At 36.7% G+C, this 21475-nt stretch overlaps 1 protein-coding gene across 5 annotated transcripts in view; it reads right to left on the reverse strand.

Annotated features, from left to right (window-relative positions):
- Window positions 1-21475, reverse strand: part of PTBP3 (polypyrimidine tract binding protein 3) — a 102653-nt gene that overhangs the window by 29963 nt on the left and 51215 nt on the right. For all 5 annotated transcript variants that reach the window (XM_081237174.1, XM_081237172.1, XM_081237171.1 and 2 more), the window contains 3 exons: window positions 19782-19928; window positions 11789-11953; window positions 421-531 (listed from right to left, as the gene is read on the reverse strand). In XM_081237174.1, coding sequence (XP_081093300.1) covers window positions 421-531; window positions 11789-11953; window positions 19782-19928 — 423 coding nt within the window. The remainder of the gene's footprint in view (window positions 1-420; window positions 532-11788; window positions 11954-19781; window positions 19929-21475) is intronic.

Here is a 21475-nt window from a genome sequence, read left to right on the forward strand (position 1 = left end):
ATTCAACAGTGAATATGGTTGCAAAAATATTGAAATCAATCAATCTTTGGCTCACTTAATATAAGAAAATGAGGCACTAGGGTAAAGATAATCCTACTTTATTAGTCAGATTATATCAGAAGTACTGTGCTCAACTCTAGACTTTAAATATGACAAACAGAAATGAGTCCCAGAAATCTGAGAAATGACAGGTGATTTGAAACCATTTCATATGAAGAAAGAAGTAATTTTTAGACTATAAGAAGAGCATATATGGAACAGTATTTTAAAAATGGTAAATTTCAGTATGTATATTTTATTACACTTTTCAAAAAAAAACCACATGGTAAACTACAGCAAAGGAGAAGACATGATGGCTTTCTTTGGTATCACTGAAGTGACTGATTAACAATTGAAAAATGAAAAAAAGATCATAATTACCATTTTGGCATAATGTGCATTCAATGGGTCAGCATACTGAAGCAAGGCTTGAAACTGATTATTCTTTGTAAAGGTGATAATCTTTAAGACTGTGCCAAATTTAGAAAATATCTGGAAAAAAGTTCACATTAGGTTAAATTTAAGGAAAAAATTTGCTAACATATCTTTATAAATACAACTTGATTCATGAATCCCAGGTTTTTTTTTGTTTTTGCTTTTTTGCGGTACGCGGGCCTCTCACTGTTGTGGCCTCTCCCGTTGCGGAGCACAGGCTCCGGACGCGCAGGTTCAGCGGCCATGGCTCACGGGCTCAGCCACTCCACGGCATGTGGGATCTTCCCGGACTGGGGCACGAACCCGTGTCCCCTGCATCGGCAGGTGGACTCTCAACCACTGCGCCACCAGGGAAGCCCCTGAATCCCAGTTTTAAATGAAAATAATTTCCTTTATTAAAACTATTGGTACCAGAATTACTTCAATCAAGCCTAAGATGTTCATGTTTCAATACTCATGCATGGCTTAAAACAGTGCCTGACAAATAACAGGCACTAAATATTTAACCTATTTTATAGCATGTCATAAATGGCACAATACTGAATCAGGAGGCTACAAGAGGAATTAATTAATGCTATGAGATGTTGGTGTTACAAAGCATATACCTGTATATACATACAGATCAATTATTTCAGCCTGAGAATCAGCATCTACTTCTTGAAATTTTTATAGACAGGAAAACTACAAAATATTCAACAAAATGAACAACAAAATGTTCAATGCTCTATGAATTCATCAAATACTCATAGACCACTGTTCTAAGCTCTAGAAAGTTAGCAGTGAACAAAACAGTAACAAGAGTCTCAATACGGGCTCATCAATTTTAAACAATAGTACCATACTAATGTTAATAATAGAGGGAAACTGTGTTTGTCTGTGGCGGTAAGGAGGTATATATATTCTGCTCAAGATTTTTGTGAACTAAAAATGCTCTAAAGAATTCTAGTAAAAAACAAAATGTGAAACAGGAAAAAAACCCTCAAAAAGGCAGAAAGAGAAGGGGGAAGAAACAACAAACAAGTAGGAAACAGTTACCAACCTAGTAGATTTAAGTCCAACTATATAAAAAATCACTTTAAATGTGAATGTTCTAAATATGCTAATTAAAATACATACTTGTCAGAGTGGGCTTTTTAAAAAGCACAAACAAAACCTACCTCCAGGTTATTCATGAGAAACCCACTTTAAATATAAAGACTTAAGCTAAAGGGAGAGAAAGATACACCATGCTAACACTAATTTTTAAGAAAAGCTGGTACAGCTATATTAAATCTAGACAAAGCTGACTTTTGAAGAAAAATTATCAGAGATAAAGAGGGAGGGTATATAATAATAATAGGGGTCATTTATCCAAGAAGACATAACAACCCTTAATATGTATGTGCTTAATGAAAAAGAATCAAAATACTTGAGAAAAAAAGCTGCTGGACTATAAAAACACTATTGTAGCTGGAGACTTTAACACCACTCTGTCACTAATTGACAGATCCAGAAGTCAGAAAATCAGTAAGGATATAGCTGAACTAAATAGCATCATCAATCAACTGGATCTAGTTGACATTTATAGAACAGTGCACCCAATAACAGAATACACATTCTGAATTTTGCATGAAACACTGACCAAGATAGACACATTCTGAGCCATAAAACACACTTTAACAAATTTAAAATAATAGAAATCATACAGTGTATATTCTCAAACAATTATAGATTTAAACTAAAAATCAATAACAGAAAAAAAATACCTGGAAAATCCTCAAAGAAAGAAAAAAAAAGAAAGAAACGAGTCTCTGCCCTCATAAGGAAAGACAGACGATAAACAAATAAGCCAATAAATACCAATGTCTGGTCATAAAAAAGTGTTTTGTTTTAAAAATAAAAGGGAAAGGGATGAGAGTGAACTGGAATGCAAGTTGGGAAGGTGCAAGGGTGCTCAAGGAAGGCGTCTCTAAAGAGTCTTTAGAGAAGCGGAATAAACAGAGTTGGGGGAAAGTTTCCTGACAGACCGCTGGTTACCAATGCTCTTACAACACTTGTTATACTTCCCCACCACAAGTTCAGGGCCAGGGTTACTACAATGCATTTTGCTTTCCTTTGACATTCCATTTTAAATCTGGATTTTAATGAGCCAGAAACTCGCCCTTCTGCTTCTAAGGATAAAAACATAAGTATTCCCTATGCTGGTAAGAATTTGTTGTTATCAAATACTATGTATGTGTCTCCTTAATAGGCAAATGGTTCTGCTTTTTAATTATCAGAAAGAATGATCAAGAATAACTATCCTAGGGATTTCCCTGGTGGTCCAGTGGTAAAGAATCCGCCTGCCAATGCAGGGGACATGGGTTTGAGCCCTGGTCTGGGAAGATCCCACATGCTGAGGAGCAACTAAGCCCGTGCGCCACAACTACTGAGCTTACACTCTAGAGCCCATGAGCCACAACTACTGAGCCCGTGAGCCACAACTACTGAGCCCGTGAGCCACAACTACTGAAGCCTGTGCACCTAGAGCTCATGCTCCGCAACAAGAGAAGCCGGTGTACCACAACAAAGAGTAGCCCCTGCTCGCCGCAAATAGAGAACGCCCATGCGCAGCAACAAAGACCCAAAGCAGCCAAAAATAAATAAATGTATTAAAAAAAAAAGAATCTGCCTTCCAATGCAGGGGACATGGGTTTGATCCCTGGTTGGGGAACTAAGATCCCAAATGCTGTGGGGCAACTAAGCCTGCGCGCCGCAACTACTGAGCTTGTCTGCCGCAACTACTGAGCTCGCGTGTCTCAACTAGAGAGCCCGCATGCCACGAACTACAGAGCCCTTGCGCTCTGGAACCCCTGCACCACAACCACAGAGCTCACACGTGCTGGAGCCTGTGCACCACAACTAGAGAAGAGAAAACCCACATGCCACAACTAGAGAGAAGCCTGCGTGCCGCAACGAAGATCCCGCACGCCGCAACGAAAGATCCCGCATGCCTCAATGAAGATCCCACATGCCGCAGCTAAGACCCAATGCAGCCAAAAATAAATAAGTAAATAATAAATAAATCTTAAAAAAAAAGAATAACTATCCTAGAGCATGGGCAACAAAAGAAAAAATAGATAAATTCAACTACATCAAAATGGACACTTATGTTCATCAAAAGACTATCAACAGACTTGAAAAGACAACCCACAAAATGGGAGACAATATTTGCAAATCATTTATCTGATAAGGGGTTAATATACAGAAATATAAAAAAAACTCCTACAACTCAACAACAACAAAAACCCAATTTTAAAAACAGGCAAAGGATTTGAATAGATCTTTCTCCAAAGAAGATAATCAATAGCAACAAGCACTTGAAAAGATGCTCAATGGGAACTCCCTGGCGGTCCAGTGGTTAGGACTGCCAAGGGCCCAGGTTCGACCTCTGGTCAGGGAACTAAGATCCTGCAAGCCACGTGGTGTGGCCAAAAAAAAAAAAAAAGAAAGAAAAGATGCTCAACATCACTAATCATCAAAATGCAAATAAAAACTACAACAAAATACCACTTCATGCCCCAATTAGGACAGGTGCAATTAAAAAATCCAAAACAAACAAACAAACAGAAAAGATTAAGTATTGGGGAAGAAGTGGAGGAAGTGGAACCCTTGTACACTGTTGGTGGAAATGTAAAATGGTGCAGTGGCTATGGAAAACTGTATGGGGATTCTTCAAAAAAAATTAAGAATAAAATTACCATATGATCCAACAATTCCATTTCTTGGTATATACTCAAAAGAATTGAAAGCAGAGACTCAAAGAGATATTTGAACACCTATGTTCATAGCAGCATTATTTGCAATAGCCAAAAGATGGAAGCAACTCAAGTATCCATCCACAGATCAATGAATAAACAAAATGTGGTATATCCGTACAATGAAATATTATTCAGCCTTAAAAACAAAGGAAATTCTGACACATGCTACAACATGGATGAACCCTGAAGACACTGTGTTAAGGGAAATAAGCCAGTCTCAAAACAACAAATGAGGGCTTCCCTGGTGGCGCAGTGGTTGAGAGTCCGCCTGCCGATGCAGGTGACGCGGGTTCGAGCCACGGTCCGGGAGGATCCCACATGCCGCAGAGCGGCTGGGCCCGTGAGCCATGGCCGCTGCGCGTCCGGAGCCTGTGCTCCGCAGCGGGAGAGGCCACAACAGTGAGAGGCCCGCGTACTGCAAAAAAAAAAAAAAAACCCAACAAATGACGCGTGATTCCACTTATATGAGGAACCTAGAGTAGGCAAATTCACAGACAGGAGGAAGAATGGTGGTTGCCACGGGCTGAGAAAAGGGAGGAATGGGGTAGGGAGTTACTGTTTAATAGGTACAGGAGTTTCAATGGGAAGATGAAAACATTTCTAGAGATACATGCTATTTGGTGATGGTTGCAAAAAAATATAAATGTACCTAATGCCACTGAACTGTACAATTTTAAAAAGTTAAAATGATAAAATTTATGTGTATTTTACCACCCTCCAAGATAAAATAACTATCCTAAAGTCCAAATACTCATTGTTGGCAAGATATGCTTTAACATATTATTAGCTTAGAGTTAAACATTTCTTATAAGAGATAAGAAGATCAACAAGATTTGTAGAATCAATTTGTCTTGGAAGGGATCACCAGAAAATGCCATTCCTTAAAAGTCAGATAGTCTGAAGGCTCTTTATTGAAATTTAAAACTTTTAATAAAATGTAGTTAATTTCATTATGGTCATATTTCAGGGTTTAGAACTTTGAGACCTTAACCCCTCATTATAACTGTATTTTGAAAAACACTAGGAAATTTTTTGTTTTGTTCTTTTGATGAAAACTTTGGTCTTGTAACAGGTTATTTCCTCAGTACACCCTCATGTCCTAGATAATATTCTTAAAGTTTATAGAAGAATACCAAATTTACTTTCTTCTCAGCTGTCAAAGATTTTATGTTGTACCTTTCTTTAAGATATAGGTATAAGCATTCTTGGGAAAAGGTATTATGTTTTCTTAATTTCCATCCTTGGTGATACTATGGTGTTACATGCATGCACACACATCAATCCATATATTGTAAGTGCATCAATTGAGGTTTTTTTTCACCTGATAAAGGAGTAGTAACAGACGTTAAAAATGTGTATGTAAAAAAAATGTGTATGTATATATATAAAAGGAGATATAGTAACTGCCTAACCTCCCTCCTTCACACTGCAGACACAAGTAATGCTCTAAAGTACAAGTCAGATTACACTGTTCCCTGCTTAAAATTCCTCACTATCTCCCCATTATCTACATGGTAAAATCCAAGCTCTTTGGTATAACATACACAATCTCTTCCTGGTGTACCTCTCCAACCTCATTTCCTGACACTTTTTATACCACACTATTTACATCAACAGTAGGGAATTGTCTATAGTAGTTCTCCAGATACACTAAGTGGTTTCAGACTTCCATGCCTATACATGTGGCTTTTCCCTTTTCCTGTAACTCTTTACCTAATACCTAGTAAATTTTCATTTATCTTTTTCAAAACTCAGCTCAGGGAATAATGCCACCAGAAAATCCTTAGCCTCACCCAAATCTCAATAGAGTTCATTCTCTAGTACCAAATATTAATATCCCCTCTTGGCCTCATACAAATATTTATCTAGCTGTTTTATTTACATTGGTCTATACACTTGTTTATATATGTCTCCTTTAGACTGAAAGCTCCTTGAAGGTATATACCTTGTCTTAATCATTTCTCTATCATTGAGTACAATTCCTGGCATATAAGAGGCACAGAGTAAATGCTTATTATTAATTGATAACAAATTATACTCTGAGACCTGACTGAAGAATTATGGCAATATACAATTTTTAAAATGATAAACATTTTTGATGTAAAATATCTTGTTAATGAAGTAACAAGAGCATATAATTTGCTCTAAAATTTGGGATTTTATACTGTATTATGCTATAGAACCTAGTTAATTTCCACTTAACCTTCAGATTTTGTTAATGGTTCCATTCCTTTCCCTCATTTAACTTGAACAACAACCTGAAGCATATCCTCCCTGACAGATGTGTTTGGCTGTGTAATTTTCATCTGAATGTGCCAAGAGAATATGAATTAACTCAACTGGCTAACCATGGATAGCTCTCTAGAGCCCCGTGGATTGTATTTACTGAAAGAGTAGCTGCAAAGATCAATCTGATACTTTTTTTTTTTTTTTAATTTATTTTTGGCTGCATTGGGTCTTCGTTGCTGTGCGCGGGCTTTCTCTAGTTGCGGTGAGCCGGGGCTACTCTTTGTTGTGGTGCACAGGCTTCTCATTGTGGTGGCTTCTCTTGTTGCAGAGCATGGGCTCTAGGCACGTGGGCTTTAGTAGTTGTGGCACGCGGGCTCAGTAGTTGTGGCTCACGGGCTCTAGAGCACAGGCTCAGTAGTTGTGGCGCATGGGCTTAGTTGCTCCACAGCCTGTGGGATCTTCCTGGCTCAGGGCCCGAACCCATGTCCCTTGCACTGGCAGGTGGATTCTTAACGACTGCGCCATCAGGGAAGTCCCCAATCTGATACTTTTGAATAAAGTAAGTGAGCACCAACATTGGGGAATTCAGGAATGCCTGAAGTGTGGTTTTTAACAACTTTTTTATAATTATCAAAATACTCAGTTTTAAATAGATTTGGTCTCAAAAGATCAATGTTTAGGAAAGTTTAATATATATTTTTATAGATTACAAGGTCTTCGACTATTTCCTAATATATTTACTTTGCTGTCATAAACATAAGAAACACATACTCAACTCTTGACATTTCTTGTGCATTTTAATCTTTTCAGACTTTAAAATGGGACTAATAAAATACTAAAGATCAAATTCTGATAAAATTAACCTTCAGGGTGATGTTTATAAAGAGGGCTTGCCAGAAACTGTTCACCAGTATTCACTTGTAAAAAGCATTATTAGAACTTTTTAAAATGGCAAGCACATTGGCCACAATTTGTTTATAATAGTTTTTGTAGCCAACAAAACAGCAAGATTTAAGAACTAGAATTTTGTATCACTAGTGTTGATTCTTTTATTTGATACCATAATAATTGGTTTTTGCAAACTATTTATCTTTATTTTGCAATTCAAAAAGATAAGTCCTTTATCCTGAAGAGATTCATCTTTTGGACATTCATAAAATAACCCCACATATAACAGTACTTGGAAGTAATGGATTCCACAAAAATACTGTTTTCACCTACTCCTTCAGTACACAAAGAAATTTTTTAGAATGCAGGGTTGAGTTTATGTAATGGAACAGTTGATGAATGCCTTCTTTATCTACAAATACTCTCTAAGTGATGCCATCCAATCCAATGGCCGTAATTACCACTCATATGCAAATGATTACCAATTCTCCAGCGTGAATTCTTATGCCCAATCCAGACTTATTTCCCAACTGTCTCTTCAACATCTCCCACTTGACTGTCTAACAGGTATCTCAAATTTAACATGTCCAAAACACACTCTTGATTCTTCCCCTTCCTCCCACCCAGTCCTAAATCTTTTTCGCCCTCAGTCTTTACTATCTTAGCATAAGATAGCTCTATTTTACCAGAGGCTCACATCCACAATCTCGGACGCGCAGGCTCAGCGGCCATGGCTCATGGGCCCAGCTGCTCTGCGGCATGTGGGATCCTCCCAGACCGGGGCACGAACCCGTGTCCCCTGCATCGGCAGGCGGACTCTCAACCACTGCGCCACCAGGGAAGCCCTGGAAGGCATTCTTGATTACTCTCTTTCTCTCCATAACCCACATCTACTAAACCCATCAGCAAATCATTCCAAATATATATGTAATCACCATGTGCAGTGCTCACGTCCCCACCTGGGTCACCACCATCTCTCATCTGGACTATGATAAGAGCCTCCACTTAAGCCTACAGTGTATTCTTAACATAGCAACAAGAACATTAAACCTATCATCTCCCTCCTCTACTCAAAATCCTCCATGGCTTCCTATTTTACTCAGTGTAAAGATTATAAAGGCTCTGCATCATCTAGTCTTAACACCTTCTCTGAGCCTATCATTTATGGCTTTCCTATTTTTTACACTCCAATGATATAGTCTTTTTTTCTGATATTTGAACACATTAAGCACACTTCCATTTTAGGGACTTTGCACTTGCTGTTCTTTCTGACTGGATCATTGTTCTACCATATATACACATAACTTACACCCTCACATCCTTCAAGCTTCTGTTCAAATGTCAACATACTGTAAACACTTCCCCTAACCTACCTCATCTGAAATAGCACCACTCCCATCTCAGTCATTATTAATCCCCTCACCATGAGCTAAAGGAAAAACACTAGCTTCCATAGATGTTAGAGAGCAGTTTAGCTAATGTCAACTCTACTTACTAATTAATTATAACATGTGCAACCAATGCCACACTTCCATGTATTTTTCCAATCACAATATTTATCACATTTTATGCTATTACTTATGAAATTACATCTTACCCACAAGACCAAGAATCAGTTTCTTACAATGTAATTTACTGGCATCTGATAAGTACAGCTAACATTTCTTGAGCACTTACTATGTAACAGGCACTGTTCTAAGTGCTTTAAATGCATTAACCCATGTGATCCACACAATGAAGGTATAAAATAGATACCATCTTCATCCCCATTATATAAATAAGAAAAAGACATAGAGGGAGTAAGTTACTTGTCCAAGGTTATAGAGGTAGTAAGTGGTAGAGCTAGGATTCAAACCAGCTCCAGATACTGTATCCTTAGTCATTATGCTATACTACATTTTAGTTGGCTAATGGAATAGAGCGTCAGGGGGAGAGGGCTTAATTAATGTAATTAGAGAAAGACTCTCTGAGGAGGTGAATTTGAGCTGCAAATGGAATGATGTAGATTCAGCTAAGTGGCTATCTCGGTAAAGAGTATTCCAGGCCTAAGAAATAGAAGACAGAAATGGACAAGGACAGGAGTAAGAGGGGGGGAGAGGGAGAGGGTCAAAGGGCCAGAAAAGCTAAGGTGCTAAATAAGCAGAAGAGTTAGGAATTGAGATTAAAGAGATGGGGAGAAGTCTGCGAATGGGGACTTAAGTGCCTCGCTAAGAAGTTTTGGTGTTTTCCTACAGCAATGTGAAGGAGGATTAAACAGGAGAGTGCCATAACTAAAGGGCTGAGAGTCCTATCCCAATGGTTACTATTGAAGACTCTTTCAATTACCTCTCTTCACCTGAAGGACCCATGATCTTTTGGGAGAGAAACAAGGTTTGTTACTGGTCTGAGGGAAATGATAAGTGGAATGACAAGACAGGCCCACACAACCTTGACTAAATTCACTGCTGACTGATGGCAACAGGTGCTATAACTTCTTTTGTAAAGCAGTAGAAGTTAGCAGTAGCTACAGTGCCACAGTAGCAAAAGCAAACAAAAAATGCTGATGGATCACAGAGGGTTCAATGCCACTTTGTGGGATAAACAGTAGAAAAGAAAATCCACCAGAACAAAGAAACCAATCACTTAAGTAACTGCTGAACACTTTTAGGAAACCAACGGTGGCTACGGATACCACTGCTAAAACCCTCCATAGGACATGCTTCACAAATGCACATATTTAGAAAATGGTACTCAGGAAACTATCACAGGGAATAAAGTAGGCATAATAAATGGTATATTTTGATATTTACATGCATAGCACATGAACCATATTAGGAAATATATCTGAGTTCTATCACCAATTGGTACAATGACTGTGGGGAAAGTAACAACTTCTAAGGTTCCCAGTACCCTTATTTGTAAAATGTGAGAATAGGATAGGATACATTTCAATTCTTAAATACACATGCACACACACACCCCTATGACTCTTCATTCAGTAGTACAAATCCAAAGGTTTGGAAAACAGTTAAATGAGTCTAGACTGGCCTGAGATCACATTGTTTAATATATAATGAGGGGGCTTCCCTGGTGGCGCAGTGGTTGAGAGTCCGCCTGCCGATGCAGGGGACACGGGTTCGTGCCCCGGTCTGGGAAGAGCCCACGTGCCGCGGAGTGGCTGGGCCCATGAGCCATGGCCGCTGAGCCTGCGCCTCTGGAGCCAGTGCTCCGCAACGGGAGAGGCCACAACAGCGAGAGGCCTGCGTTCCGCAAAAAAAAAAAATAATAATAATAATAATAATAATAATGAGACATAAATATGAAAATAGGGACTTCCCTGCTGGCACCGTGGTTAAGAATCCACCTGCCAATGCAGGGGACACAGGTTCAATCCCTGGTCCAGGAATATCCCACAAGCCGCAATGAGCAACTAAGCCCGTGTGCCACAACTACTGAGCCTGTGCTCTAAAGCCCACAAGCCACAACTACTGAAGCCTGCGTGCCACAACTACTAAAGCCCGTGTGCCTAGAGCCCGTGCTCCACAACAAGAAGCCACCGCAATGAGAAGCCCACGCACCACAACGAAGAGTAGCCCCCCCACTCGCCGCAATTAGAGAAAGCCCGCAAGCAGCAACGAAGACCCAACGCAGCCATAAATAAATAAATAAATAAATAAATAAGCATATAATATGTTTTAGTGTTTTAAAATAATTTTTATACTTAGGTTGTCAAGTATAATGAAATGGAATACTGGAGGTGACATTAGGGGACTTGAGTTCTAACTGGTTCTTAAATTACTCTTTACAATATTCAACTCATCAAGTATCTGAGCCTCAGTTTTATTCAATACAAAATTATGTAACTAGGTAGGTGGTCGATCTTCCAGTTCTTAAATTCTATATCTTCACAGTAGGCCATGATGTGATACACTGCCTCTTATCAAGACAGTTTAGACATAGTAATGGGTAGTCTATGAAAGCTATGTTGAGAATCAGTCAGTATTTAACATGATACTTTCTTATTTAAGTGACTCATATTTTCCTTTCAGAGTTTTTAAAATAAAAATACTCAAGTGTAGGGAGGAGTCAATAGAAACAGATTAGTTGTTTTCTATATTGATGTTACTTTCTGAGGAACAACTACTACCGGTGCTTTTTATAGGAGTCTGTGCTTTGTTCATTTTCATGCTTAGGTATAAAAAAACAGAATTCTTACATACCTTTTTAAATCAAGTATTTAAGTTAGAAAATGGAGGCTTTCAAGAAACTATCTCTAATTGATACTATTTCTTGCATGAAACAGGATGCTGAAGATTTTTTTTAATTATTTAAACAAATACATTAACCAAAATCAACAACCTGAAAAACTGAAGACATAAAACATCCAAAGTTACAGAGGTCATATTTGACTCTGCTTTCATAAGAGTGTTCCTCCTTACCTGATGAAGAACTTCCAGGGTAACAGGATAAAACAGGTTTTCAATAATTATTCGGAGCACAGGGCTCTGCCCAGGCAGGACTGTGCCTTCATTAGCAGGAACTCCAGGAAGGGCCAGACTTCCTGACTGGACAGTACTGACAGCCTGCAGTGCAGCTTGGGCTCTCTATTTAACAATACAAAATGAGAACTTGTGGTTACACAGAAGCATTATATAATCCTTAAAATTAGCTGATGTAAAGTAATATGAAGTAATATAGTTAAATAAAAATATACATATCTACTTTCTCTGGATGCATATATCCTAAAATTGTAATCAGTCAAGAATCAGAAGTCTTGCCTTCTTATCACAATGACACAATATTTAAGAAAGTTCTTAAATTTACTTGAAGAAATGAAAACAAAACCATGGCCAAAAAAGAAGAAAATTTGGATATTACTTTTATTTCCTAATTTTTAAATGACAATAGGAAAAAAGACAGTGTGAAAGTAACATTAAAGGCCACTTTAAAAAAATCACTGAAGTCCCCCTCTTCTTTTTTCCTCCCTGGACAACTGAGTTCTAAAGCCTTTGGGTGGCATATGATAGGTGTTAAATACGGAGGAAGAGAGGAGCTGTGGTGGTTCAGCATGGGGCAAGGACAGCATCCCTGTACAAAGGCATCCTGGCATGGAGCATCAGAGCCTGAGCAACGCAAGGAGTGCATCCATGTGATAGGTCCGCCTGGTAAGGGAAACCGGAGCCCAAACAAGGTAAGGAAGGTATCTGTGAGTGGGTGGCTCACTGCTGGCTGTCAGAACCTAGGGAGCATGAGATGGGTAAGAAAGGCATCCAGAGGAGAGTAGCCTAGCCAGGACTGTCAGAACCCAGGGAGAGTTAAGAAGGGGTCCACACGTAGTAAAAATAATCTAAGCAGGGTGAAGAGGAGGTCGGTCCATGGGGACCTGAATGGACTAAGGAAGTAATTCAATGGAGGGGCAGCCTGGCATGAGATGTTAGAATCCAAGCAGGGGCAGGCAGAAAAGTTTCTTAATATCATGCTCCACTAAAAGGAAGCAGGTGCTCTAAAAAATGCCTAACTCTAAAGCTGGAGCAAGGAAAGCACAAGATGAGTGTGTAACTTTTCTGGTTTTGTGGGGGTTTTGCTGTTGCTGTTTTGTACCAGAATGCAAAGAAGTTTTCAAAGAATGATGGGAACGAGCCAAAAGGACAAAGAAGACAGCTGGAAGGGGCTCCCACTGGCCAAATATAGGACAATTTGAGAACCAAAATAATGACTGTAACAAATAAAAACCCATCAAATGAAATGGGAAACATTAAGTCCATAGGCTGATATAGATTGACAGTTGATAAGGAACAGTATATTTACACTGCCTTAAAGTACCTTCCCCCAAACACTCTTCTTTCCCCCTTCGTAAGTCACAACTTTACAGTGGAGAAGCCAGGCAAACACCAGCCAAATCAAGTGATCAAAGAGCACACCATCAGTAATGCAACAAACTGAAGTTATGTGCTCCCTGATATGATGCAATGAGAAAAAAAGAGCATTACTTCTGTGACATTCCTGTCAAAGCTACATACACTGAATCTAATCACAAGGAAACATAAGACAAACTCAAATTGAGGGATGGCCTAAAAGATAAGTAGCCCATAATTTTCAAAAGCGTCAAGGTTACGAAAGTCAAAAAAACCCTGTAAACTGTTTCACATAAAAGGATACTAGAAGATGTGATTTCTAAATGGAACATGTGATTATGAATAATGCTTATTTTGCTGGAACAAACATTATTGGGACAACTGGAAAAACTTGAACGGGGACTGAGGATTGGAGGGAAGTAATGCACCAAATGTTAATTTCCAGATTTTGACCACTGTATTCTGGTTGTGTAGAATACTCTTCTTTGAAGGAAATGCACACTAAAAGTTTGGCCAATGAACACAGACCAGATTAACAATTTATTCCCAAATGCCTCAAGGAATCAACAGTTCTTTGTATTATATCTGTAACTCTTTTTAAATTTTGTGACTGTCTCAAAATTTAAAACAATTATTTAAAATATAAAGTAGGTAAAAGAGGAGAAAATCGAAGAGAAAAAAAGCACGGTTAATGGTTATTGAAATTAAATGCAAGTTTTCATCAGTCTTTTGTTCCGTACTTATAATTTCCTAAGAATGGTGATAATTAGTAAAATGTTTGTGCCACAAAATGAAAAAATCCTACCACTTTAATGCAGATTCTTTCATTTTTACATATTGTACTCACTTGCAATTTTAAAGAACACAGTAATTTGTCACAGTACTTTGTTTTTCATATGAACATTTGTTTTGTTTTCATGACTTTCATTTTTAATTTACTATTTATTATACCACCTTTCTAATGTGAGATTAGTAGCTTTCCAACATTTTGCTATGAAAAATAACATTAAAATAAGTATCTTTCTGGAAAAGTGGCAGTCTTTTACTTCTGTACACTTAAGAGTTGAACAACTTCCACTTTTATATACATTTTTTTTAACCTTTTAACAGCATTTTTATTTCATATACAGACTTTTATGTATCAAGCAAAACACAAACTACCAATGCTGTTTCCAAATCATATTTGAGAACAATATATGAATTATTTGAATATTTTATATCATTAGCTTTCAAAACTATGTTCTTGTAAAGCCAAGTGTGTGGAATACTGAGCATCCTAATTCTGCTTCAAACATGGCAGTTTATTTATTTTATAGTGGGCTCCCCAGTACGATTTTATTTGGAAAAAAGGGTTGTACTGCTTTCAAATTTGAAAACTGGCTCACATTTCCACTTTGAGCCTTTAAATAGGCAGTGATGATGTTGGGAGGTCATTCAAAAAAGACTCAGAATTAACACAGGGATTAGAGTCAGCAGAAAAGAACATTAAAGTAGTTATTAAAACTGTATTGCACGCACACACACACACAGAAAAAAAAAAGGTTAAGTAGAGACATGGAAGACCAACAGTGCTGTCCAACAGAATTTCCTGTGATAATGGAAATGTTCAACATCTACAGTATGCAATATGACAGTACTAACCACAAGTGGCTAGTGAGCACTCCAAATGTACCTAGTCCAACTGAGGAACTGAATTTTTTATTTTTAAATTTATTTAAATTTAGCCACATTTAGCTAGCAGCTACCATACTGGACATCACAACTTCATAATATCTAGGAAAAATCATCATAGTGAGGCTGTCAGTGGAATAATGGTGCCTTTTCTTCTATCAGGATGATTAAATCTTATCAAAACTAAGCCTGCATAACTGAAAGTAAACTTAACCTCACTAACTTTTTCTTGGCTGCGCTGCGCAGCTTGTGGGATCTTAGTTCGCCGACCAGGGAGGGATCAAACCTAGGCCCTCTGCAGTGAAAGTGCAGAGTCCTAACCACTGGACCGTCAGGGAATTCCCAACCTCACTGACTTTTACTTCATTACCCATCAATCATTCTATCAATCCTTTTTATTAAACAATTCTATATATATGCTTACTGCTGTTATATTACTGTTATTGTTGCTACTGTTGTTGTTTCTCTTCCTTCACTCTTTCCTCTTTGGCACAGAAGATACCACAGTGGAGAAACATGAGAAGCCATGGTGTATATCGTCCTTATCATTCTAGAGTTGTCAATATACTCTGCATTAGTACTTCACAGAGTACAAAAGTCTCTGCATAGCAGGCATGCAAAAAAATTTTTTTGACAATAAAAGTCTGAGAAAAAGATTTATTTAATAAGTAACTCTATAGTTTCAACTTTTAATTAGGCAAAAATATTTAAGTAAAAAAAAATGAAAGTGGAGGCATACTTTCCACTGAGGACAACAGAAAAGTGAGGGGGAAAAAAAGAAATGTCTTCTTAACATGAAGAGGTATTTCAGGTACACAGAAGACATATTTTCTGTGTATCTGATACTAAACATTTTGAGGCAGCAGAATTCTTATTATGGGATAGTTTTAAATGTTTCAGCAACAAACCCTCCGGAATGGTTACATTAACTAGTAGTAAAGGAAACAGCAGTAGTATGATGGAAAAATCAACAAATATTTTATTGAGGTGGGGGAGGTATATATACTTCATGTAAAATTTAAACATGCCTGGATAATGTGAAGAAGACATTTCTAAAATTAAGATGGAAATGAATATACAACACAAGTCACAGATCTTAAGTGTTCAGTTGGATGATTTTTTGGGAAATTTTTTAAGGGGAAGTCCTTCCATGGTCATCTCTTTGCAAATTTATAAACTTCTACCCACAAGGTCAAGAAAAACTGTCTATACAAAAATGAATCCTATTAATACAACCACTCCTCAAATGCTGTACCTCAAAATAGGATCTAAATTTTTTACCTATAATTTTAGCTTAAACCAAGGGACAAAGATACTTGATATTCACCTCACCCTCTGCCAAGTATGTCCATAAGCTGGAAAAGAAGTTATGTGCGTGTTTTGGGATATCTTGCTATTCAAAGAGAAGAGAATGAAACAGTAATTTATCAGTTTCTGAGGGCTGTAGAAACACATCTGGTACATTTTATATATGCAAACAGGACCTTCAATTTTGAGTTCAGCTTTGGTGTAGGACGCTGAATAAAAGAAAAATATTATTTTATCAAACACCAATGCAAAAAATGGACAAAAGTAACAAAATGGAAAGGGTACTGGGAAGAAATCAAGGCTATCTAAGAATAAACTAGGTCATTTGGGCTGGCTTTGGTTGCCAAGCAACTGGGATTTCTCACTGTTTCCCTTTGGAATAATCCAGTCTTTAAGAGTTTTATTAAATTGTTTACATCGTCTTCAGGACTTTAACATATTTAGGAATAACACTAATGAGAAAACTGCATGACTTACATGAAGGAGAATTAAAAATTCTTCTGAAAGATAGGAAATAAAATATAACTTCCTCCTCAAAAGGATCAGTTAGCAATATAGACATGTTAATTATCTACAAATAAATCTATAAAATCAACCCAATTCTAACTGTGTTTTTTGGGGTTAGGAGTTATCAAAATAATGCTAATATACCCTGAGAAATAAACAAAACATATTATCCATTTAATTTCAAAAAAGAGAAGGTAAAGAATAGGGCCTTGCCCTACAACATATTAAGCCTTAGGGACACTGAATTAGGAATGGAACAGAACAGAATCCAAAAGGTAGTCCATATTAGACATGGACTGCATACCATGTGAGCCACACACACATGAGGGTAGATGGGGGTCATGCAAGCAGAATGTGTAGTCGTGTCTAACAAGTGTATATATGCGGGTTGTAAGTACGCATAGTCTGTGTATGGAAAACTAGACCATGACAAAAGACAAGTTTCACAAGAGTGGATATATATATATATATATATATATATATTTAAAGATTTTTTTTAAAGATTTTTTTTGATGTGGATCATTTTTTAAAGAGTCTTCATTGAATTTGTTACAATAGTGCTTCTGTTTTATGTTTTTTGGCACGAGGCATGTGGGATCTTAGCTCCCCGACCAGGGATCGAACCCACACCCCTTGCCTTAGAAGGCAAAGTCTTAACCACTGGCCTGCCAGGGAAGTCCCATGAGTGGATAATATTGATAAATGGGTTATTCAACTACAACAAAAGAGAAACTGGTCACTGGGAGTAAGAGAAAGACCAAAGCCTCACTCTCCACCCACAAAATATTCTTAACAAAACAAAGATTTAAACTCTACAAATAAAAACCAAAACATGAAAGTATAAGAAAACATAGGTAAAAAAAATGTTTTTAACCTTGCTATCCTGGGTTTTTATGAGTATGGTACCCATGTCAGAGACCATAATACAACTTCAGAGATTTGACTATTATATAAAAATATTTTTAAAATTGCATTAGCAGACAAACTTTGAGACAGAAAGTGTATAGAATGGTGGCTGCCAGGGTGGGGGTAGGGGAAATGAGGAGTAAGTGTATAACAGGTATGGAGTTTCAGTTTGGGAAGATGAAAAAGTTCTGGAGATGGATGGTGGTGATGGGTTACACAATGAAAATGTACTTAATGCCACTCAACCATACACTTAAAAATGGTTAAAGTGGTAAATTTTACGTTATATATATTTTACCACAATTGAAAAAATTGGGGAAAAACTGCATTAACAGAAATCACTATAAATACTTCACAAGTTATTAAATAAAAGAGAGTAAACAGTAAGATACAATTTGTTAACTAACATATTAACACAGATGGACAGGAAAACTACTTACTCATATATTATCAGTGGCACCCTAAATCAGCAAATAAGCTTTAGAGAAAGCAATCATGCAACATATATTGAAACATAAAACACGCATAGGCTTAGTCCCAGCAATTTTGTTGCCAGAAACATAAATAAGATAATGCTGCATGTGTGCCAAGATATGTAAGAATGCTGCTATAGTACTATTTGTAAGAGCATAACATGGCAAACAATCTCAATCTAACAACAAGAAACTGGATAGCACAGGACAGGGAGATCAGCTTGGTGCTTTGTGACCACCTAGAGGGGTGGGATAGAGAGGGTGGGAGGGAGATGCAAGAGAGAGGGGATATGGGGATATGTGTATACATATATCTGATTCACTTTGTTATACAGCAGAAACTAACACAACATTGTAAAGCAATTATACTTCAATAAAGATGTTAAATTAAAAAAAGAAAAGAAACGGGATAAATTATGGCTGCCCTTTTGAAGAGAGTATTATGCAGTCATTTAAAAATTATGAAGTAAAAATAAATAAATAAAAGTATGAAGTAATTCTATATTTGTTGTCATAAAACAACATCCCTGACATATTGTAGAGAAAAAATAATTAGTTTTTAGTAGTTTTCAAACTATTAGGATTCCATTGGTATAAAGTTATATACATAGACAATAACCTGAATAGAGAAGGGGTACACAGTAAAATGTTAGTTATATATCTGGGTAACTGGATTGTTTTGTTTATTTTTTATTTTTCTGGATTGTTTGAATGTTTTACCATGAGCATGTATCCAATTTACAAGGCAATTTTTCATTAAAAAAAAATTATACTATTTAAAAATATCTAACATTTCATTTACTCTTAAGTTTAGACAGTTTATTACAGGCCATTAATATCTCTTAGATAAGTTAAGGATTGTGTGCAAGAAATGTCACTGTTTTTAAAAATGTAGAAAACTATAAATTCAGCAGCTTGCATTATAATGACTTTCAACACAGAGTCAAAGAGCTGAAGGAGTTCTTTTGCCTACAGCAAGAGTATCACGGCCAAACTGCTCTCAACGTAATTAAAAAAACCTCTTTCTTAAAATGTACTTGCTTTGTGGATAAATTTTTCCTACCCTGAAGTTACTTCAAATTACTATTTTAGCTACTTAAAAATCAACCTGGAGAGACACAGAAGTTTGAACATGAATTATATCAAAATAAAAACTGGAAAATGAGGTAAGAAATGTTCATATTCTATATTCCACATTCATCTTGGAGAGTCAAAATTCATTTAATGAACATATCTATACAAATTCTTATTAACATCTTAAGTTCAGTTAGTTAACATCACAATAGAAGTATCACTCAACTTCTCAATGCCTTTGTTACATATTCTGTAAAAAGAAGGGATTGACTTCTAAACAGACAAATGTTACACGTTCTGTAAAAAGAAAAGGATTGACTTCTATAGTTTCTTTCAGATCTGAGATTTTTAAGAGAGACATAACAACGTATGTTTTTTTCCACTCATGAAAACAGTTTCAAGGGAAAACTAAATATCTGCCATTACTAACACCATATCTTCAAACTTACTTCCAAATGGCAGTGCTTTCTTATTCTTAAGTCTTTGGGTAAGAACTTACATAAACAATCTTTACCAGTAGAGCATTCTAAGATGAAGAAAAACACATGATTTTTTTCCTCTGAAAAACAGAAAATTAAATTTAAGTTATTATATCACGTGTTCTTATAACTATTTTTAGAAATGCCTTTAATACTTACAGCTTGATTAGGTAGATTGTCAGTCTTAAGTTCTCTGTGATTGGAATACTGAATAAAAACAGGCTGGCTTCGAAGGTGAGGAGTAACAGGAGTGTAATAATTCACCATAGTAACAGCAGCTTCCTCAGAAGCCATTTCTAAGAAAGCCTGCAGTAAACACAAGAAAGTAAAGTGAAAGCTCATGTTTTTGAAAGGCAGCTAAGAACTACTTTGTCATTCCAGCTTGCTCTAAACTCACGTATTCTCAAGAGAAATCATATTGCCCCCAAGGGGATGAAAAGACTTGTTTCAAAGTGTATCACTGACAGTAACTGAAAACATATTTGAAAAAAGTTGGGTTCAATAAACGATTTGGGATTGGGAAATTGCCAGTTGATTAAATGATTTTAAGTGGTTTTTGATTTTCTTCTTATTTCTGTTTCTTCTAAAATCTAGAAATAATTAAAAAGGCAAAAATAAACCTGTGCATCACTACTATAAATAGATGCTTTCAGTTTCTTCCTAAAAAATTCTCAAACAGAGATGAGGCATAATGATTTGCTCTTCTCTACCTTTTTATGAAACAGCCATTTATGAATACAATTAGAGCATTCAGGTGCAAAGGCTCAATTGTACAAATTAGGGAAATGGGAGAACTTCTTACATTAAGTCAATATTGCTTTGGGTCATTCAAGTGACCTTTTTTGGATATTGGTAATCACTGTACTAATATTAGCTGTTTGAAGACTAACACAAGAAGAACTGAGATAGAAGAAGCTCCTTGGTATTTATGTCTTATTCTGTATAAAGCTTCTCCTAGCTGTCAGGACTCCCATTAACTTATGACAGGAATAGGATACTTACAGACCTTTAAGGTGGCAGGTTTTATCACCCTATCTTAATGGTTAAGAAGATAAAATATAGACATCTACTAAGCGTTCTGAGCTCTCAGAACTACCTATAAGAACATCTCAAATTTAAAATGCAGGAAGAACCCCTGATCCAAATCACTATCTTCGATGAATAAAACAGACTTCGAGTCATTTATACTATCTAAAAGGTACAGATGTCCACAACACACTTCAAAGTTGCTATCCAATTGTATCAATAATACACTTTTTCTAATATTTCTAAGAGAAGTGGATAAAAATGATCAAGGTAACAAAAATAGCTATGGCAATATTTCCTATCTGGTTTTTAATCATCTTTTCAACAAAGAATTTGTAAACTGTATTCTAATAATATTCATTATATGGGGAGAGTCTCTTCCTGCAAACTCCTTTCTAAATGTTTCTAAACTCCTGCAATGTCTAACATCAGTCACACAAAGGAAAAGCTGAACAATGTCTTTGGAATATGATTCTTATCACAGGAATTTTTTCCTAAATGTATATACAACCTAAAAATTCATATGTAAAAATAAATTTTTCCACATGGAGTCCAGTAAAAGAATTATGTTTTCCCAAAGCATCCAAAGGGATCAATTTTCATTATGTAGGGTGGAGAGAAAACCGAAAGTCACTACCCACAGAAACGCTGGTGAAAATAACCCCTACTCTGTCCTCAACACTCCACCTACAAGAACCATGGGAAAGATTATGCTCACAAGTACTACTAGTGACTCACATCAGAATCTCCTGCTGAAGTAATTACTAACAAGATATTTTCTAAACAGGATTTATGATCAAAAGACAAGCAATTAACATAACAGTCAA

This window comes from Mesoplodon bidens (assembly GCF_964165515.1).
Source record: "Mesoplodon bidens genome assembly, chromosome: 6".
Lineage (NCBI taxonomy): Eukaryota > Metazoa > Chordata > Mammalia > Artiodactyla > Ziphiidae > Mesoplodon > Mesoplodon bidens.